A 22,888-nucleotide genomic window follows, 5' to 3' on the forward strand; every position below is an offset into this window, starting at 1 on the left:
CCGTACTCTGTCCTTCCAATGACAATAGAATTTGCTTAGCTCTATACTGTTGTACATCTCTACGGTTGATTATCCGCAACGATCTTATAATATCCCTAGATATATTTTGTATTAAAAAAATATTTTAGGTAGCTTCAGAAAGTTAGAGACCCAAAAATCGCTCAAAAAAACTTTATTAATATAGATAGATAGATATAATCACAATGAATTATTATAAAGCAGTCGTAAAATTTTAAGAGGACTAATATGGATGTCCTAGCTACGAGTTCCATAAAACTTTCCGGTTTGAACAAATATGGGTGGGTGAGAAAGGGTGGGAGGATACGGTTAGGAATGCATGGGATGAGGGTGGAGAAGATGTGGTGGCTTCACTGCAGGCCTGTGCGAGTATGCTTCAAAAATGGAATGGGAATAGCATTGGGAAAATAGTGAAGGAGCTCAACAGAAAACGGAGGAGGCTTGCACAGTTAAACGAGGGAGGGAGGGGGCGTGATGAAGTCCAGGAGCGAAAACAATTGGTGAAAGACATTGCTAGTCTTTTAAATCAAGAGGAAATTTTTTGGCGACAACGATCGAGGGCGTTATGGCTCAAAGAAGGAGATCGTAACACAAAGTTCTTCCACCGTAAAGCTGGGCAAAGAAAGAAGCGGAATCATATAGCTATGCTTATTGATAACGCCGGGCAGGAGCAGGTCGGTGTTGAAGCTATCACGGGTGTGGCCAAGAATTATTTCGAGGAGCTCTTTACATCCGGGCAGCCGAGGCAGTTTGAGGCGTTGCTTGATGGAGTGGAAGGGAGAGTGACGGAGGGGATGAATGCTATGCTCAAATGCGAATATTCAGAGGAGGAAGTGGTAGATGCACTTAATCAAATGAATCCTTTGAAAGCTCCAGGACCCGATGGTATGAACGGACTTTTTTATCAGACTTATTGGCACATCGTTGGGCCGTCCGTGATACGAACTGTTCTTGGCATCTTACGGGGAGCTCCTTTTCCAGAGGGCCTAAATATGACTAATATTGTTCTTATTCCTAAGAAAAAAGCTCCGGACAAAATGACTGATTTTCGCCCTATTAGTCTTTGCAATGTGATATATAAATTGGTGGCAAAAGTCTTAGCTAATCGGCTTAAGAGGTTTCTGGGGGATATTGTGGCAGAGAATCAAAGTGCGTTTACACCGGGGAGGCTTATATCCGATAATATTCTCGTAGCTTTTGAAATGTTTCATTTTATGAAGAATTCGAGAAATAAGAATGGGAATATGGCCCTAAAGCTTGATATGTCGAAAGCCTACGATAGAGTTGAATGGGTGTTCCTGGAAAGGGTCTTGCTGCGGATGGGTTTCGAACGGAGATGGGTTGACCGTGTCATGCTTTGTGTCTCGTCTGTTACTTTTGCGGTACTGGTGAATGGCAAACCGTCAGAACAATTCCGACCAGGTAGGGGTCTCCGCCAAGGGGACCCGTTATCTCCATATTTGTTTATCCTTTGCGCGGAAGTATTATCAAGCCAATTGCGAAGGGCGGTCGAACGGGGTGCTTTGTCAGGTATTAAAATTGCTCCTAATGCCCCTACGGTTTCACACTTATTGTTTGCAGACGATAGTATTTTCTTTGTCAAGGCGAAAAGGGAAGAAGCGGAATGTGTGAAGGCCATCCTAGAGGACTATGCTAATGGTTCGGGGCAGTTGGTAAATTATGACAAGACGACGGTAAGTTTCAGCAAAGGGACGAGATTCACTGACCGAGAGGCGGTTATGGAGTGCCTAGGTGTACGAGTGGTGGAGGAACAGGATAAGTATTTGGGACTGCCTACTGTTGTGGGGCATTCACGGAAGGGAGTGGCGGCGGTAATTCGAGATAAATTATGTAAGAAGTTACAGGGTTGGCGAGGGCAGTTGTTTTCGAAGGCAGGACGGGAAGTGTTGATAAAGGCGGTTGCCCAATCAATCCCGACCTATGCTATGAGCGTCTTCAAGCTACCGGCTAATTTCTGTGACGAACTACGATCTATTGTCTCGAGGTTCTGGTGGGGATCAAATAATGGAAGAGGGAAGATACCGTGGATTGCATGGTCTAAGCTATGTAAGCCCAAATGCTTTGGAGGGCTTGGATTTAGAGACTATCATCACTTTAATATGGCTCTCTTGGCCAAGCAGGCGTGGAGATTTTTAACGGATAGGTCGAGTCTTATGGTGCGAGTTCTTGGCGGGAAGTATTGTCCGAATGGGAATTTTTTACGGGCTGAGCTAGGCAATAACCCGAGTTTTACATGGAGGGGTATTTGGGAGGCAAGGGAGGTGATTCGGCTAGGAGCAAGACGGCGTGTGGAGGATGGACTGAGTACGTATGTATGGACTGATCCGTGGATTATAGGAACGCAAACCCGAAGGGTAATCTCACCGAGGAGGGAGGAGAATGTGAACATGGTGGTGGCTCAGCTATGGAGACCAAATGGAGAAGAATGGGACACGAGTAAGGTGCGTCGGTTATTCCTTCCTTTTGAGCAGGAAAGAATTTTGAATATGCGAATTAGTAATACAAAGCCGAATGATACGTGGACTTGGGAATTTGAAAAAGATGGCGAATATTCAGTTAAATCGGCTTATAAATTACTAACGGGAGGAGGGGAAAATGAGGCAAGCTCGTCGGATAGGACAAAGGAAAAAGCTCTCTGGAATAGCATATGGAAGGCGAATGTGCTCCCGAAGATTAAGATATTCATGTGGCAATTGTGTAACGATGCCTTACCTACGAAAGGCAACATCGCAGCTCGCATAAGGAGTGGGAATGAGGGCTGCCCGATTTGCTGCAGTGAGGTAGAGTCGTGTTTACACCTTGTTCGGGGCTGTGGGTGGGTGGGGGAATGTGGGATAGGATGGGACTGGAGTTGCGCGGGATTGATGGGTATGTGCGGGTGAGGGAGTGGGTGGAGGATGTGTGGAGGGAGTTGGAGGGAGGTGAGATAGATTTATTTATCATGGGATGTTAGGGCATATGGGAGGAAAGGAACAAATGGGTGTTTGAGAATAGAAGGGTATATGGGGACCGAGTGGTGGCACGGGTGGAAAGCTTGCGCAAGGAAGGAGGGGAGGTGGTAAGATGTGGAGCTGGGAAGGCAGGGGAGAGCAAAGATGAGGGTGTGGTGATATCGATGGGAAGGGGGGCAGGAAGGGAGAAACGATGGTCCAAGCCGGAGGTTGGAGTGGTGAAGCTAAATGTGGATGCGGGCACAAAGGAAGGTTGGGGTACGGGGTTGGGGGCAGTGTGCAGGGACAGTAGAGGAGAAGTGCAATGGGGGTTCACGGAGGTCAGTTTGGTGGTCATGGAGCCAAGGGAGGCGGAGGCTTTAGCAGTCCTTGAAGGCGTAAAGGAGGCGGCCAAGAAGGGGATCTCGAAGCTTGTTGTCGAAAGCGACTGTAAAGTGCTCATGGACGCGTTGAAGGCTAAGGAACAAGGAAGAAGTGATTTTCATTTGATTGTTGCGGACATCTTATCGTTTTGTTGTGTTTTTAATTTTATTTCGTGGTCGTGTGTTAGTAGATCGTTAAGTTGTGTTTTTAATTTTATTTCGTGGTCGTGTGTTAGTAGATCGTTAAATTGCGTAGCTCATGAACTAGCTCATTTTAGATCAAGATTCGTAGGTAGGAAACTTTGGAATGATGATATGCCGCGGCATATTATTGATTGTGTCAGTTTTGACCGTAATGATATATAAGAACCCGCTTTGGGATTTCAAAAAAAAAAAAATATGGATGTCCTAGCTTAGCATGAAATTCTGAATTTCGGATGGTTACAGCAATTCGTTAAAAAAAGGGTGCGATTCGTGAAACACAGAGTTCCATGCTTTTGACAAAGAAAAACAGTAGATTTAGAGCTAAACAAATGGGTTGATACTTGATAGTTGATACACTGATATTCCCTCTGAAGGTTGATTCAGTATACTGCAATACGGAGTAACTAATAAGGATATTCATATTGTGGTTCACACCGAAGATTAGATCAGGCTGATTACAAATATTATCCAAAATCAACATATTAAGTAGCTAGCTTATAACCAAATGGTAATTCAGAGAGTTCGGAGTTTGTATCTCGGCACAAAAATAAGTGATCTTCATAGCAATCACAGATTCACAGAAGTTAAATACCTACAAAATACATGGCTACTGACAGATCGAGATTTTAATTAGTTGGAAAAAGGCTAGGACCATAGGGTACCCACTCTGTCACCTTTGCCTTCTTGCTTTCTTGAAGAACTTTCCCATTACTCCGAGGGCGCAAGGCACGACTCTGGAACTGATAACGCCCGTAACGCAACCCGGTTGTAGGATGCAGCATGAAGTTGTCTCCACACATTTCACAGTGCTCAGTTGTTTTACCTACAAGAAAAAGATATGGTTATGTAAGGAGGGATTGGGGGAGGGTGGGTGGTTGTTACTTGTTACACAAAATTTGCAAGACGATTAAAAAAGGGCAATAAATGAACCAAAAACTGAGAGGGAAAAAGAAGACACAGGAGAGACCTAAGTGAGGAAGATTCATAGCTGAAACCAATGATCTCAGACGCTTCAAGAGAAATCGAACTTAAGACGCAGAATAAAAATCACAGCACATACTATATCATGTAGGGGTTCAAAAATGAAAATTTCCACTCACATAATCTCAAACTCCGTAGAATAACATCACAACAATCTAAAAATCCACCATAATGCAACGCATCAAAATCTACCATTAATTTCATATCAATTTGAAAGATACGGCAAATAGTATGACATCACAATAATCCAACACATGAAACACAATCAAGGAACAAATAAACATATACCAAACCAGCAAACATTAAAACCAAAAATTCACAAATAAATTTTTAATGATTTAGAACAGAAGGCAAACATAAAGCTCCCCAATCATTCAGGAATCCGCAATCTCATAGTATAATCTGATATCAACAAAAAAGATAGCAACAAAAAGTATGCTCATTTTCACAAAAAGACGGCAACAGAAAAGCAACGAACAATCAAGCATGTAATGAGTGGATGGAAAAACGTATAAGCTACCTTTGTACTCCAACAAAATGCCAATATTGATTAAAAATTTACTCATATTACAAAAGAACTAATCCAAATTTAATAGTTGCTCCATAATTCCTCCCGAAATACACAAAAAAACAGCTAACATATTAATGTGGGGTGTAACTATTTGCAAAGATGAGTAGGGTCTTACCAGCCAAGGGACGACATGTGGTGCACATAAACTTTGTGGTTTTAGATATAGGGTCGCATTTGGCAACCTTTAGCTCAGCAAAGAAGACTTTGGTCAATGAACTATCTTGACCCTCCGGCTTCGCACTGAAATTGCAATGATACCAAATTCCACCACCTCGCACGTTGCCAGAACTGGTAATGGGATCCACTAGCTCAAATTTCACATTCTGTTAACAAAAAAATATTCATTAGTCTAAGTAAAGTGTAAACATAACTACATAAGTTTGATTGATTGTAAAAGGGGAAAAAAATTCATATACGTTTTTTTTATTATAGTACTCCAACGCAGGTTTTGCAGTTCTAATGTTTTGTGCTACTTGTGTAGCCTTGTCTTCAGCCTTTTCTTCATCAGAAGGGGGAGGCCTCTTTGCGGGAGTAGAGTAGGAGTAAGCCAAATACCTGCAAAGATACGGATCAAATGAAGTCGCAATAGGGACTAAGTATCGTATCAACTAAAGGAAGCAAATTTTATTATGAACGATACCAACAACAACCATGACAACAAATATGATCTTAAAAAAAATTGATCCGCGCGATGTCAAATAATCAATCAATTGTTGACAGCTAGTGAGAATGACTAAGTGAGCATGAAATTTGGAATAATGGATGGGGTGGGATCTATTTTAAAGGGTGGTCTTTTTTACGACCTGTCACAAACGCTTTTAATTTCAACCTCTATTTTAATCGGTTTTCAAAGCTGTTTGTAAGTTAAGACGGTTTCAAACAAAACTTGGTGTATTTCAAATTGGTTGAAAATAATAGAATCGGAATTTGGTTGGCTTTAGACCAAACCCAAATGTTTCAGATTGCAGTCAAACCATGAATTTGGGTGATACCAAACAGGCTGCTATCAAGCTAATCACTCACAATTCCATTATTCGGCGGTCGGCACTATCGCCATTCTAGCCAACAAACTTGATTTTTCATATCACAAGATACTTGAACCAAAGCTCTATCAATTACCAAAGAAATACAAAGCCAAACACAAAAAGATTAATACGAGTAATGAAGATAACTTTCATGCATACGGCATACCGGTTTTTCTCGTCGCCAAAGCTCGTACTACGGTTATCCTTCACTGTTTCCGTCGCCATTGTTTTACCTTCGTCAAAATTAAAAAACCAAACAGTGCAAATTTGCAAAATTCGTAAGAAACGGATAGTAATTGAATATATATGATGACGAATTCAATGGACAAAAAAAATTGACGAAGAAGGCAGGGGCGGAGCCAGCTTTTCAAAACTGGGGTAGCGGAAAAAAGTAACCGACGAGTTCTCATATTTTGTAACATAAAATCTCATTTAAGACAACATTATCCTCATAAACTTAAGAAGATCAAATAACATACCATTTACATATATAAGATAAGAATAAAATGCTTGGATATTAGCAAAACACTTGTCTCGTCTGTGCAAATGGTAGATTATTTAACCCATTTTAATTTTAAGACGAATATATCCGTCTTAAAAGAGACTTGTTAATTTTGAAAATGGTTTACAAATTACAATCTGATCGTTGACCACATTACAAATAAATCCATTCAGTAAAAGTAACCAAATAATTATTCAACAAATCATTTCCCATAATGCGAATTTTATTTTTTATATGAGTCATCCCCGAAAATGCTCTTTCCATACTTATCGTCGTCAAAGGTAGAATCAAGACGAGTTCATCCTCAGAGGTAGAATCAAGATGAGTTTAAGCTGTCAATAATGGAATAAGAGTAACGAGGAAGAAGGATAAATTGAAGTTTTACTCTAAAAAGATGAATATTTGTGATTGATAAGTTAGAAACATTTGATTAATACTTATTTTTATTGGAAAGCACACAAAATAAACACAAATATAAAACTCTAGGAGTAATACTCAAGGACTCCTTATTTTTAGTCAATTCAAAGCCTATTTAATTGGTTAAGAGGGGTAGCAGAATGATTCTTTCTGTTTGATTTTTGTGGACTTGGGGTAACATGGGCAACCCCATGTTACTAGCTACATCCGCCCCTGGAAGAAGGGGAAAGAGGAGATACAAACCCTAATTTCGTCGACACTCGAGAGTAAAAAATGCGTCCAATTTTTTTATCCTGCAAAGTGTAAAGTTGGTAATCGAGGGATGATTGACAACTTTTACACAATTCCCCTCAAAAACACGTGCGATGTTGATAATCTTTACCCCCTCCGTCGGTCATTTTTTTTTTTTTTTTTTTTTTTCCAGTCAATTATTGTCCTTTTTATTTTAGTATTATATTTGATGAGCAATTTGATAACCGGGACGGAGGGAGTACTCCGTAAATATTTTCTACGTCCTACTTATTTGAAAATATCATTTGTAAATAATTATGGGGTTGTAAAGAACCGCATATATTATATGTGATCTACACTAATAATAATATTAGATGGAATGTAATGAAAAACTTGGGGGAGGTGGGCGTGGGATTGCAAGATGGGAATTGACTTAGAATTTCTTAAGTACTAATTTTAAACCCGTGTATAATTGCACGGGATTGTATTATCAACAATTTGACTAAATATATAATATAGTATGAATGCTTGATTTACGTTATAAATATTATTATTGTCAATGTCGAAATTAATAAGTATCCATATTTTTGTTTTTAATTATATTTTTCACTGTAAAAATAAGCGTTGATAATTTGAAATTAATTTCAATTTTTTTACAGGAAAAAATCAAACTATATAAATATTTCTTAAAAATACATAAATTTATATTTATATTATAAACATTATAATTATAAAATGTGATTAAAGATAAAGTTTGTTTAGTCTAATTCATGATGTTCGAAAATCCCTAAAAGCTACAATTCCTGATGTTCGAAAATCCCTAAAAGCTACAATTCCTATTAAAATGAAGGAAGGGAGGGTGGTGAACTTTGATGTAAAATATGAGAGGTTACCTATCTTCTGCTATGGCTGCGGTGTGATGGGTCATGGGGAAAAGGACTGCGACAATGGGCCATATGAGGAGGATGAGCTTCCTTTTGGGGAGTGGCTCCGGGCATCCCCGTGGAAGGTTACCAAGACGAAGGCTGATGGGGGAGGTCAGGCGAGGAGGGATTTGAACGGATTGTTTGATGCGGAGAAGAAACGTGCAGAGGAGAATGATATTAGTTTGATGATCGAAAGATTACAATCAATTGCTATTGACCTTAAAACTAAGAAGGCGAGATCAGTTTCAGGAGGGAGGGAGCAAGTAGTAGACGTGGTCAGTAATGGGCAGCCGCAGACTGAGAGTTTGAGCGTGGTGCTAGGGGAGGATGAGAACTCAGGAAGGGGGAACGAGGGTGGTACTGAAGGGGAGCAAATTGATGCTGATAGTACTGTTGTACAGCATCTTGAAGAAGGGGGGAGGGAAGCTGGTGTGGAAGTGGATATTATGATTGGGGTTGATATGAGTGGCGGAATTAAAAGCTTATCAGGGGGAGGGAATTGTAATACGACAGGGGGAGGTAAGCGCAGGGAGTGGAAGAAATTGGCAAGGGTGGGAGAAAGGGAGCAGGTGGGTGAGATTAGTTGTGGAAGCGGCAGTAAGAGGAGCAGGGAGGAGGAGTTGGCTGTTGGTGGTGAAAAACGAATGAGGACAATTTTAGACGGGGGCGTCTTAGTACCTGAGGCGGAGGTTGGGATATCTCAACCCCGCCAGGCCCAATGAATCTCCTAAGCCTCAACTGTCGGGGCTTGGGCAACCCCGACACGGTGAATGCCCTTCGTACTTTGGTACGAAGGGAAGCCCCGGCCATGATGTTTTTATGCGAGACGAAACTTTGTGGTCGTGATATGCGGAGGGTGAGGGAGAAATTAGATGGCTATGATGGGATTGAGGTTGATAGCATGGGAAGATCGGGGGGTCTTGCGTTCTTATGGAAGAGGGAGGTGGATTGTAGGTTTGTGTCGGCTTCTGTTCATCACATGGATTTCCATGTTCGGGAGGGGGAGAAGGAATGGAGAGTTACGGGCTTCTATGGCTGGCCAATGGTCTCAGATCGTCATCTTTCTTGGGAGCTCCTTCGTCTGCTCCATGGACAATCATCTTTACCATGGGTTTGTGTGGGGGACTTTAATGAGATTCTTTTTTCTACGGAGATGAAAGGGGGAAGTCGGGCTCAATGGCAAATGAATAACTTCCAAGCTGCGATTGATGATTGTGCTCTGAAGGATGTTCCATGGGAAGGATACGCTTTTACCTTCGATAATGGTCAAGCAGGTCTTGACAACCGACAATGTCGATTAGACCGTGCCTTCTGCTCTGATTCTTGGCACGATCTTTACCCGTATACACGGCTCTTTAACCTTGATAGAGAATGGTCCGACCACGCACCTATCAAGCTGGTTTTTGACAGACGGGAGATTGGAGGAAGAGCGAGAAGTCGGTTTCGATTTGAACAAATTTGGGTAGGGGAGGAGGGGTGCGAAGAGGCTATAGTCCGTGGGGTGGAGAGAGGCAATGGGGACCTGATGGAAGCCTTACGGGGATGTGCACGAGAGCTGCAAGCCTGGAAGAAGATAAGCATAGGCAAAATAAATCGATCTTTGGAGGCAAAACGCAGACAATTGGCCCGGTTAAATGAGGGGGATCGTTCGGAAGTGGCGGTGAAAAGACGAAGGAAATTGATAGCTGAGATAGCTGGACTGTATAAGCAAGAAGAACAATATTGGAGGCAACGCTCGCGTGCTCTTTGGTTACGGGATGGGGACCGAAATACGAAGTTTTTCCACAATAGAGCGGGGGAAAGGAAGAGGAAGAATTTTATAGGGATGCTTGTTGACGATGAGGGGCGGGAGCGAGTAGGTGATGAGGCCGTGTCCATGGTTGCTAATAACTATTTTCAGGAACTGTTCACTTCGGCCGAACCAAGCAATTTTGATGATGTATTACTCGGGCTGGAGGGGCGAATTACTGACGATATGAACCGAGTATTACGAGCTGATTATAGTGAAGCTGAGATCGTCGAGGCACTCAATCAAATGCATCCTTTAAAAGCTCCCGGTCCGGATGGTATGAATGGCTTATTCTATCAATCGTATTGGCAAATTATTGGTCCAGATGTGGTGCACACGGTCCTTGGAGTCCTGAAAGGTGAAGTATCCCCGAGTGGTCTAAATAAGACCAATATTGTTCTAATCCCGAAGAAAAAGGCGCCGGATAAGATTCGTGATTTCCGACCGATAAGCCTGTGTAATGTGGCCTATAAACTGGTATCCAAGGTCCTAGCTAATCGCCCAAAGTGTTCCTAGGGAGATTATATCGAGAAATCGAGTGCCTTCACTCCGTGTCGGTTGATTTACGATAATATTTTAATTGCGTTCAATTATTTCATCATATGAAGAATAAAGACGAGAGAGAGGGACATATGGCGGTAAAGCTAGATATGGCTAAGGCGTATGACAGGGTGGAATGGGTCTTTTTGCGACGGGTCTTGAACACGATGGGGTTTGATGGAAGGTGGGTAGCGAGAGTTATGGACTGCGTTTCGACGGTAACTTTCTCGGTCCTTATCAACGGGTGCCCATCTGAGGAGTTTCAACCTGCGAGGGGGCTACGACAGGGGGATCCTCTATCTCCATATTTATTTCTTTTATGTGCAGAGGCCTTGTCTAGTATGATCCGAAGAGCTGTGGAGAACAATTCGCTGCATGGGATACGTATTGCTAATGCGGCTCCTACGATTTCGCATCTTCTCTTCGCTGACGATAGCATATTCTTCTCGCGGGCCACGTTAGAGGATGTTGCGGTTATTAATGACATTTTGAGGAGATATGAGCGAGCCTCGGGTCAGTTAGTGAGTCTTGATAAGACAACTGTCTCGTTTAGCAGAGGAGTGGAGAGGGGGAGAAGGGATATCATTGCGGCTGAGTTAGGGGTTGTGCAGGTGGAGGAGCAGGCTCGTTATTTGGGCCTGCCCACGGTCATTGGTCGATCAAAGAAGGTTATAACGGATATTATTCGCGATAAGCTTTGCAAACGTCTACAAGGATGGCGCGGGAAGGTGTTGTCGAGGGCTGGTAAGGAGATTCTCATAAAGGCTGTTGCCAATTCGCTCCCTACCTATGTGATGAGTGTGTTTAAAATTCCCGCTAGTTTTTGTGACGAATTGCGATCGATTGTGGCCCGTTTTTGGTGGGGACATGATGAGAACAAGAGAGGGATTCATTGGGTGGCGTGGAAACGGATGGCTCGGCCTAAAGGTGTGGGAGGGATGGGCTTTCGCGATTTCCAGCTGTTCAATCTTGCGTTGCTGGGTAAGCAGGCGTGGCGTCTTATAACCAATCCGGACAGCCTTTGGACCCGTTTAATGAAGGCGAAATACTTCCCGAATGATGACTTTATGACCGCTAGATTGGGTAGTAATCCTAGTTATACGTGGCGAAGCATTTTCGATGCTCGAAAGGTTATGGACCAAGGTTTGCGACGGCGTATTGGTGATGGACGAGACACGTTGGTATGGGGTCAGGCGTGGCTTCCAAATTCGCATTCTGGGTGTATTATATCGCCGTGTGGTCCGGGGAACGAGGTGTTGAGGGTTGCGGACCTGCTGATGCCGAATGGGACTGATTGGGATGAGGTGAAGCTAAATCATTTCTTTCTGGAGTTTGAAAGGGAAAGGATAAGAAATATTCGGGTTAGTCCTAACAGACCGCGGGATATATGGTATTGGGGGCAGGAAAGAGATGGTATATACACCGTTCGGAGCGCGTATAAGATGCTGGCTGGTGAGGTGGGGGATGTGGCTGATAGCTCGGATGGGGATAGAGGGAAGCGTCTTTGGAAGCGGCTGTGGAACTTTTCGGTTTGGCCTCGCGTGAAACTCTTCTTTTGGCAACTGTGTAGCGAAGCACTAGCTACGAGGGCGAACATTGTGGCACGAGTTGGAGGTGAGTCTACTGCTTGTTCTTTATGTCAGTCTTCTTTTGAATCTAGTTTACATTTGTTTCGGGATTGTGGGGTGGCTAAGTGGGTGTGGGAGGGCTTGGGGATTGAGGGTGTGGCGGAGCAACAAGGGAGCGATGTGAAGGAATGGGTAGAGGCTTGCTGGCAGGAGCTGTGTGTGACGGAGGGCGTCATGTTAATGGTGGGATGCTGGGCTATCTGGGAACACCGTAATAAGGTCATTTTCGACAATATTCCAGTTGACCCGGAGCATATTGTGCGCAGGACTAGGGATGTGATTAATGAGGGAGTAGGGGACTGTGGTGAGGCGGCTCGGGATACTGTAGGCGTGGGCAGACTGAAGCGTGGAGAGAGGGAGGAAGGAGGGTGGAAGGGAGCACGGCCGGGGTATGTTAAAATTAATGTTGACGCGGGGGTGAAGGAGGGTGAGGGAGTGACCACGGGGGTCGTATGTCGAGACTCAAATGGAGATGTAATGTGGGGCGTGTCAACGAGTCGCGAGCAAAGTTGGGAGGTACCTGTGGCTGAGGCGTGTGCGGTGCTTGATGGGCTGGAGGAGGCGGTGCAGCGAGGGATTCAAAATGTTGAAGTCGAGAGCGATTGTCTGCAGGTTATTGAAGCTCTCAAAGACAGGAAGACGGGACGTAATGGATTTGCACTATTGATCGAAGACATTCTTGTTTGTAGTACTCAGTTTCAGTCGGTCATATGGTCACATGTGTCTCGTAACAATAACTGTGTAGCTCATGCTTTAGCTCATTGTTTTCCTCGCGTATTGGGTAAAGTTGTATGGGATGATGGCTTACCATCGTCTGCAAACTCTGCTGTTCGTCTTGATAAGTTATTAATTGAGTAAAGCCTTCGGGCTGTTGTTTTCAAAAAAAAAAAAAAAAAAACTCTAATTATGGAGTAATATTTACAATTACTCCCTCCATTCAACTCCACAAGGCCCTTTTCTATTTTACACACTATTCACAAGTGAGCATTCACTATCAATTTTCTCTCAATACGTAAGTTAAAATATATTCATGTGAGATCTTGTTTGATTCGTCTTTACGAGTACATTAAAAATATCTAACTTTTATAATTTTTGCAAATACGTAGCTAACGATATTTAGCGCGCAAAACACGCGTTGGCAAACGTGAAAAAAGAAAAGGGTCTTGTGGAGTTGAATGGAGGGAGTATATTTTTTTCACACCTGAAATCACAATAAAAATAAAGTTGGTGGGGCCATCTATTCCTTAAATCAAGTAGCCAATCTCGTATTTCTACTAGTTTATTTAGAGGTTTTAACGGAATAAAGCGGTGTTTGGTTGAGATTTTGCACAAGTATTGTCATATTTGCTCATTTACCAAGTACCAATGTAATGATCGGGTTTTAAGACTCATTCGGGAGTGAAGGTGTTACGATAGGTAAATCATAGCTTGCCTCTTCCATTATACGACATATCAATATATAGTACATATCGCTTAGGGTTAGAACTCAATATTACTCAAGACGGGTCGTGGGATCGGCCATACATACATGACTCTATTACCCCCACCAAAGAGGCCGCCTCCAACCGATGCAGACAAGGCTGGACAGTTAGAGCAGGATATTGAAACCGCTAAAGTAGCATTGGACTACTACAACACGAAACATGTATATTATCATGAAATGTTTATGCGTTTTCATTCTTATAAGCAAGCAAGTTAATAAGGAGTCTGGAATGTTTAATGATTACGAAATGGTATTTTTTTATTGACAGAAAGTCAAGTATGAGCTGGTTGATGCCATTAACAGTAACGGCTGCTTGTGGGCTAGCGGACTTTGGTTTCATTGCAGTTTCAGGGTTAAGCTTGAGGGTTCTAGCGCCTCATCAACGAAATTTTTTTTTGCCGAGTTGAAGGTTGCCAAATTCGAGCAAGAAACTAAAACTACAAAATTTTTGGTCACTGTGTGTCGTCCCTTAGAGGGTGAGAATATGTCTAAAACTTATGTAATACAACCATTGATTTGCATTAATCGTTTTGTAATAATACAAGTAACTTTTGCAGGTAAAACAACTACACAATGCGAGATGTGTAAAGACGATGACACTCTACTACATCCGACTTGTGGATTTCGCCAAGGCCGTTACCCATATCACACACGTGTATTACAACGTCGTGCTAAAGGGAAATTTCTCCCGAGCAAGAATTCAAAGGTGTCGCCATACAAGGCAGAGGGTGCGGCACCACCATTGTCGTTTGGCCCTAGTTGTTAGTAGAGCTATATATTTGCAATTGGTCTTGCTTCAAACGGGTCATTTTGATACAAAATAATAAGACGAAATTTTGTAAACATTTTACGTTTAAATGTGACTAGTATTGAAAACAAGTTAGCATAACCATAAAATGATCACATATACCCGTCTGAAACTTCAGGCGAAAAGTTGCCGTCTGAAACAAGAACTTGCTATATATTTGGTAGAGATGGCATGTTTTAAGTCTTGTAGTGGCTGACATTACTTTGGTTTTATGTCATGAGTTAGGTGGTATAGTACCACAACCGCTAAGGATTTGATTTCGGATTCCTTGAATAAGCAAAAGAGCTAGAGGTTTTAAAAAGTGTAAACTATTGACTGAAACACCCAAAAAGTTCCAAGGGACCAACCAATTTACAAGTTACCCAATCATCAAGACTTGCTGATTACAGATATCATCTAAAACCAACAATTATTAAGTAGCTAGCTTATCACAAAATCTCATTGAAGACGGCACGTATCCGTCATTTTGGAGTGACGGATACCATTTCCTCTCACAAATGACCCAAATAGAGGAGAGAGGGAAACACATGGAGGTGCCCCCACCTTGTCCCCCCTATCCGTTTTATGAGTGGCATTACCCGTCACTTGCTCCAACCCGTCTTCAGCAAGACTAACTGCTAGCTTATAACCAAATGGTAATTCAGAGGGTTAAGAGTTTGTATCTCGGCACAAAAATAAGTGATCTTCAAAGCAATCACAGATTCACATGAGTTAAAATTCCTACAAAATACATAGCTACTGACAGATCGAGGATTAATTATGGGAAAAAAAGCTAGGACCAACGGGTGCACTCTCCACCACCTTTGCCTTCTTGATTTCTTGAAAAACTTTCCCATTACTCCGAGGGCGCAAGGCACGAGTCTTGAACTGATAACGCCCGTGACGAAACCCGGTTGTAGAATGCAGCATGAAGTTGTCTCCACACATTTCACAGTGCTCAGTTGTTTTACCTGCAAGATAAAGATATGGTAATGTAAGGAGGGATTGGGGGAGGGTGGGTGGTTGTTACACAAAATCTGCAAGAAGATGAAAAAAGGGCAGTAAATGAACCAAAAACTGAGAGGGGAAATGAAGACACAGGAGAGACCTAAGTGAGAAAGATTCAGAGCTGAAACCAATGATCGCAGACGCAGAATAAAAATCACAGCACATACTATCAGATATGGGTTCAAAAATGAAACTTTCCATTTTAAAGGTAAAAGAGGCCATGGCATGCACATCTCCGCAATCTTCACCAGACGACATTATCAATTTATCATCAAGTTAAATAAAAGTAAAAGAATTGATTAAGTTCAGTCAAAAGTTTTGCAGTTTCCAATTCATATCATATCATATTATAAGCATAAATTGTTGTTTATAAATAGCAAAACTTATTTTAGCAGTCAAGAACTGCTGAAACAGCTGCCGTGTATGTAAAGTACGTTATGAGTTGACGATAATATATACTCAAAACTTATTTTGCCAGCCAAGAAGTCGGCCATTTTTCAGTCGATCCATTCAAAATTTCAAAATGTTGGATCAATTTTTGTGCGAGTCTAAAACATTCCAATACGATCTAAAAATCCACCATAATGCAACTCTCATAGTCTCAAACTCCGTAGAATAACGTCACAACGATCTAAAAATCCACCCTAATGCAACGCATCAAAATCTACCATTAATTTCATATCTATTGAAATTCATATATTAAACGGCCACATTAGTTGTGGTTGTTACATTATCTTTGTGATAATGAGGTGAGATTAAGACGTGATTAATGACCAACTAAATCAGAATTTAATTGTCATTAATCTCCTTAATTTCACTCCTTGTAACTGCTCTTTTAGAGTAGTATAAGTAGTGATTGATTCTATGTGAATCGACACATAACACGCAACAACGATATACGACAAGAACACACACAACATCACTATAATCACGGTTAAACTCTCCATCATATTATTGGAGCTTTGGAACTTGGGGTGTGAATATATCCGGTGACTCTAATAGCCACCGGAATTGGTTTCGGATTCGTGGGCAGAAATCGGCACTCGATCATCGTATATGTTCCGCTATTAAGGTACGCATATTTGAAACAGTGGTATCAGAGCCAAACGTGTTTCGGCTTCTGTCCCGACATTCTATAACATGATTAAATTAAAATTCGTATCATGTTTCACCGACCGTGCTATTTTTGTAAACCGACATCTATAATTCATATGTTGAATTCATTAATAATGTTTACATATCTATAATTCATTTATTGAATTAGAATTCATTAATGGTTACTGCCCCTATTCCTCCTGACTGACCTCTATCCCACCATTTGTCGCCATGGCGTGATAACACTCACTTCTTTTTGGACCTTTATCCCAGTCATTCCGACGTCAGCCGCCGATTCGAGTAAAGTCGCACACCTACCTTCGTGACTGGTAACGACCGTGTGTGTCACAGTCGTCGTCGTCATCATTCCGCGCATTCGAGAATGTGGGTAAGTTTAATCAAAGTGCCCATCGCCAATCTGTGTGACAGTGGTGATAGTTTGTGTTATAATGGAAGCAAGAAAGAACAAATAAAGAACAATAAAAGATAAACGCACAGATTTACGTGATTCATTAACAGTGTGTTAGCTACGTCCACAGGGCAGAAGGGAGAGAGTTTTATTGATATTTGAGGAGTTTTCAGAATACAGATTCAGACGGTATGATAAGCATGACTGCTAGGTAGAGTCTTAGAGAGATTATATAATACTCTCTAAGACCTAACACGGAAAGACCTAATAAAGGCCCAAGACAGACCTAACCCAATAATAGATACGAATACCGTTTTAGTTTCGGGGGCGTTGCCCCTCAGATATTGCCCACAAAGGGGCAATTACAAACTTCAGATATTTAGCAAGTCCAAGTAGTGTTGGAACTTGCTATGCAGAACTCGCTTGGTAAACATGTCAGCTGCAGTACCCACTTTGTTCACCTTTATCCTCTTCTCATTTCTCAAAAAGTGATATCTCACATCTATATGCTTAGTCCTCTCATGATGGACTTGATCTTTAGCCAAGCATATTGCACTAAGACTGTCACAGAATACAATAGCTTGCTCCTGATGTAGACCCAGATCACTGAGCAACTCTTTCAACCAGATACCCTCTTTAGCTGTTGCAGTCAAAACCATATACTCTGCTTCAGTAGTAGACAAAGAAATTGTAGGCTGCAATGTAGCCTTCCAACTAACGACTGAACCACCAAGAGTGAAAACATAACCAGTCATTGATCTTCTGTGACACCCCCATACTCCAAGTGCCTTACCAGGACCACTAAAAGTATGAGAACGCCACCATCTCGGTTACCCGAGGCAATGATAATCAAATAGACAATAACGAAACATACTTAAATGATTACAAAGTTTAAGTGATACAACTAAACTCCAAAACTGTTAAAAAAAAATACAACTGTTCTCAAATGTTAAACCAACTAGCTAAAGAACAACGTTCGACACAGCGGAAGACTTCTAAAATAGCTCGTGATGACTCAACCCAGCTATCCCATGCGCATCAACCAAACCTGCTCAACAACTACTCACCACCCCCGAATGGATGACCACAGTTTTTAAAACATTTAAACGGGGTCAGTACTAATTACACAAAAACAAATACCATAAAGGAACAATATCACAACAGCACAAACAGCTCAACAAACCCCAGTCTCCATCTCAAATCTCCACACAACAGACTACACACTAAAGTGTGTAGCCCTGCCAGAGTACCCATCGCAACAGATACTCCAGACCGCCAGTGGGGGACCGCATCCGTGCCCACCTAAGCCCCGCTCATCTCCATCGAGCGATAAACCCATGTTCATTAATGTGCACATTCCCTCCTATGGCGGGTTCCACATAGGGCGAATCAAGGGCGTGAAGCCACTCCCGCAAGTGACTCTACTCAGCCAGGGACGCACCCCGAAGATCACATACAGATAAACAGTAATCACAACACAAAATCAACAACCGTCTGAATCAATCAATAATACGAAATCACAACCGTCTGAATCAATCAACAATCACTAACTACAGCACAATCACCAACATTATGTAATTAATACTGAGTAGGGAAACCCTACCTGGAGAAGCAACCACCACAGACGATCTAGCAGCTAATCAGAATTCTCCTCTACGAATCCTCCTCCTATAACATGTATACATCCAATTACTACCACACACATACAAATCACCCAAAATCCTCAAAATCACCCAATTATGGTTTTAAAGAAACTCAACCAAATGCTATAAAAATTATACAAGGAACTTACCCTTGACACGATGATCACAACGGCGTAAAGAACAAGATGATCCGACTCTCCTAGCCTTGGGGATTTGCTAATGATGCGATGAATCAACTAACGTAACTTTCTTCTCTCAATTTAGGTTTTTAAAATGATAAAAAGATTTAAGAAAAGTGACGGAACTGATTATATAATAATCTTGCATCATTAACAAAACCCGTCAAAACTCAGCCCGTAAACTCACTTACTCGATCGAGTAAGGCACTTACTCGATCGAGTGCCCCCTACTCGATCGAGTACCCAACTTACTCGATCGAGTACCCTACAGGCAGACTACTGTTTTGCGTCAAAACCTACTTACTCGACAGAGTAAGCCCCACTCGATAGAGTACCCATAGACTCATAAAACCGTAGTATTACAGTCTTCCCTCCTTAAAAAGAATTTCGTCCCCGAAGTTCCAACCCATAAACAAAAACAAAACATACTAACTCGATCAAGACATAACAACGCAAATAAGAACTCAAAACAAAACTCCAACCCATCAAACATGGGACTCCCAACACCAACTCCACCAACTATGTCTACCCCCACTACATGACTCACGATATCATATCCACCAAATTATAGCCTCTCTCGACACTAACTCCATACACTAGTAACTACCCTCCACAAGCGTCGCTAGCTCCGTTTCACTAACAAATTATCCAATAGAAAATCCAATATCAAGACACTCATAACCATCAAACGGTGAAGAGTCACGGACGAGGGTACCTAAGAGGGGGAGGGGGTGAATTAGGTGTCTATTTAAAATTTAAGCTTAATGAAAGCTTCTTTTAAAACTCTTAAACACTTTAAACAATGCTTAGATGAAAGGAGAAGTCGATACTTAGAACTAGAGAGTTAGAAGTATTCAACAACGATTCAGCAAGCAGAAGTTACAGTGTACTCAACAGTTGATTCTGTAGATAAAAACTTGAGTAGAGTGTGCAGCGGAAATAAAACAAAATAGACACGACTAACGATGTTTTTAAAAACTGGTTCGGTCACTACTCCGCGACCTACGTCCAGCGCTATTTTATTAAACGTCTCAGAAGTAAACTCATACAAACTAAGACCACCCCGAATAATAAAACAACTCCCCAACCTACTCCGGTTGCTAATGCTTAAAAGCTACTCCGCTTCCAAGACTTTTGCTTTGGGCTACTCCGCCGAAAGACTCCTTGCTTAAAGCTACTCCGCAATAAGACTTTTAGTTTGGGCTACTCCGCCGAAAGACTTCATGCTCAAAAGCTACTCCGCTTCGAAGACTTAATGCTTAAGGATAGCTCTATCCTAAGACTTTTTTGTTCTACCCGTTTGTTACAAGACCACTTATCTCAATGTTGTTCACTCATTTGAACGGAGGAGATAAAGTTTAAGTACAAAACACGGGATCCTTGAACACGACTAAAACGACTAGGTGCAACAACATACTCAAGTAAAAGATTCAAAAGATAAATAAAAAAACTTTCAAAAGATTCAAAGATTTTGAAATGATAAACGGTTTTGCAAAGTTAATTTACTCGATTGAAAGCTTAAGTCTTTTTCAGTTTAAAACTCGTTTGTTGCACACTTATAAAAATGAATTAAGCAAGTTATTTATAATGTTCAAGTAGTATACTTTACATTAAAATATCTTACACTCATAAGCACAAGTGATTAAAATAATGTAAGTAGTTTGCTTGGGCAACATGCACAAGCCATCCGAATTCTTCACCAAGCAACCGAGTATTCTTCCTCAAGAAATCGGTGCCTAAGATTACAAGAAATTAGATTGTGCACATATACAAAAATAGGCTGGGTTTTTCAACAAGAAACAAGCATAAATGGTTGTGTTTATGGGAACCATAAACATTTCCATAAATGTAAAAGCAAACAACCCATTTATAGTAAGTGTCTTATTGTGCAAGCAAACTCCTTAGCAAGTCATTGAAAGCTCTATATTCTTTAAAAGACTTCAAAATATTTCCAGAAAACATTTGTGAACATTGAAAGCATTTTAACAAAGATTCAAATATTTTCGAAATATTTCTTTCAAAGACGAGCCTTAATTAACTGTTGACTCAACTGTTGTTTTTGCACCTAAACGTAAATTCGTGTTAAACGATCACCATACAACACATGACATTAGCACTAATGACTATCTTCATCTTTGATCTTCATGATGACATTCTTGATAACCTTGAATTGACAATTGGAGCTTCATGCTACATGGTTAAACTTAAGAGGCACACAATTAAATAACAAATGAGATTAATTTGTCTTAAGGCATCATCAACACTAGCTTAATCAAATTGGGTTTCTTCAAACGGAATGTTACATCTTCTGTTGTCAACATCTCCTACATAATCAGAATCTGAGTACCCTGGCACAAGGCACTCTCTATCACCTCCATAAATGAGACCAACATCAGATGTACCCTTAAGGTACCGGAAAATTCTCTTCACAGCTTGTCAGTGCTCTTTACCTGGATCACCCATGAACCGGCTCACCACACTGACTGGCTGCGCTAGATCAGTTCTAGTGCAGACCATAGCATACATCAAGCTACCCACTACTGCACTAGAGTACGGAACTCGGGACATGTACTCCTTTTCTTCAACTGATTTGGGTGCAAAAGCAACAGACAGTGCATTTGATGCACTAGGAGTATCTATGGATTTAGTAGTAGACATGCTAAATCTTGACAGTACCTTCTGAATATAGCCTTTCTGAGATAAGAAAAGCTTTTTCTTACTCCTATCCCTGTAGATCTCCATTCCCAGAATTTTTCTTGTTGCACCCAATTCTTTCATCTCAAACTCAGCACTGAGAAGACCCTTCAATTTATGAACATCAGACTTACTTTCTGCAGCTATCAACATATCGTCTACATATAGGATCAGATAAATGAGAGACCCATTCTTCACTTTGTTGTAATAAACACAAAAATCATACGGACTCCTATTGTAGCCAATTTCCAACATGTAGTTGTCGAACCTTTTATACCACTGCCTCGGTGATTGTTTTAGCCCATATAAGGACTTCTTCAGCTTACAAATGTAGTCTTCTTTACCCGGAACCTGGAAACTGTCTGGCTGAGTCATGTATATCTCTTCTTCCAACTCTCCATGTAGGAAATGTGTCTTCACATCTAGCTGTTCGAGTTATTTTAAATCCTGATGTGCAACTATTGCTAGTAACACTCTGACGTAACATTTTTTTTACGGGGGTATAATATAACACCGCATTAATTTGTGGTCATTTATGATAGTAATTTAGCTAAGTGTGTGCTCGTTCATCATTTAATTGCTTGGTTGCGCGGTAGGAGTGGTGAACTTCGGGACGAAGTTCTTTTTAAGGAGGGAAGATGGTAATACTCGGTATTTTAATTAATAATTTACAACTATATTTACATGAGTTGTCATAAATAAATAATAAGTTGAATAAATATATAAATAATAAGTTGAATAAATATTAAGTGAAATAAATAAATAAATAATAAGTTGTTGTCGTAAAAGAAAATAAGTAAAATAAAATAAACAAATAAGACGGGGTGGAGACCGTGTGGGGTACACGGTTGGACCCTGTATATGGACCGTGTGGGGACCACGGTGAGACCTAACTTGAAGGAAGGTAGTATTTGGTTTGGGTGTTACCTATGCTCCAAAATATTTTCCTTATTTTAATATTAAAAACACTTTCCTAGAACCTTCCAACTTCTCTTACCAACTAGTATAAATACCAACCCAATGCCTCACCATCATAATTATTCTTCATCATAAACTCAATACATATTTGTGAGGAGAGCTTTTGTGAGACAACTTTAAGACGGAGTTTTACCTTGCGCTAATTAAATTGTAGTAAGTAAACTAATCACCTAATATCAATTATTTGCGTTTGACCTTGACCATACCCTTGACCGTGGCCGTGAGGACCGTTGACCGGCCGTGACCTGTTTGACCGGTGGGTTGACCACCGTTGCTTGGCCGTGTGATTGGGGGTTGATTGTGTCGGCTTTGCGGGATTTGTTTTAGGTAGTTTACATCTTAAATTCATTAATAAGATTAGTTAACAATTATACATAATTCAATTATTTGTTAAGGTGGTAAAATTGTTGAAGAGGCTTTTTAATTAATTGATTTAGAAGATTTGC

At 41.1% G+C, this 22,888-nt stretch overlaps 2 protein-coding genes across 2 annotated transcripts; one reads left to right on the forward strand and one right to left on the reverse strand.

Moving 5' to 3' along the window:
• Positions 1-3,154: 3,154 nt before the first annotated feature.
• On the forward strand, positions 3,155-3,960 carry LOC141614731 (uncharacterized). Its single transcript, XM_074433476.1, has 2 exons — positions 3,155-3,464; positions 3,905-3,960. The coding sequence occupies exons 1-2, from the start codon at positions 3,155-3,157 to the stop codon at positions 3,958-3,960; spliced, it is 366 nt and encodes a 121-aa protein (XP_074289577.1).
• On the reverse strand, positions 3,958-7,424 carry LOC141612401 (uncharacterized). The gene is made up of 5 exons (XM_074431166.1): positions 7,296-7,424; positions 6,300-6,366; positions 5,525-5,663; positions 5,224-5,431; positions 3,958-4,379 (listed from the first exon to the last, which is right to left on the reverse strand). The coding sequence occupies exons 2-5, from the start codon at positions 6,356-6,358 to the stop codon at positions 4,183-4,185; spliced, it is 603 nt and encodes a 200-aa protein (XP_074287267.1). The 5' UTR covers positions 6,359-6,366; positions 7,296-7,424; the 3' UTR covers positions 3,958-4,182.
• Between the last annotated feature and the right edge of the window lie 15,464 nt (positions 7,425-22,888).

The sequence above is a fragment of the Silene latifolia genome, chromosome 11 (genome assembly GCF_048544455.1).
Source record: "Silene latifolia isolate original U9 population chromosome 11, ASM4854445v1, whole genome shotgun sequence".
Lineage (NCBI taxonomy): Eukaryota > Viridiplantae > Streptophyta > Magnoliopsida > Caryophyllales > Caryophyllaceae > Silene > Silene latifolia.

Coding starts and splice junctions, on each gene's coding strand:
- LOC141614731 (XM_074433476.1), top strand. CDS start 3,155: ATGGGAAGGGGGGCAGGAAGGGAGAAACGATGGTCCAAGCCGGAGGTT. Junction 3,465..3,904: donor GGCTAAGGAACAAGGAAGAA/GTGATTTTCATT, acceptor GATACTTGATAG/TTGATACACTGATATTCCCT.
- LOC141612401 (XM_074431166.1), bottom strand. CDS start 6,358: ATGGCGACGGAAACAGTGAAGGATAACCGTAGTACGAGCTTTGGCGAC. Junction 5,664..6,299: donor TTTGGCGACGAGAAAAACCG/GTATGCCGTATG, acceptor GTATCTTTGCAG/GTATTTGGCTTACTCCTACT. Junction 4,380..5,223: donor CACATGTCGTCCCTTGGCTG/GTAAGACCCTAC, acceptor TTTTTCTTGTAG/GTAAAACAACTGAGCACTGT.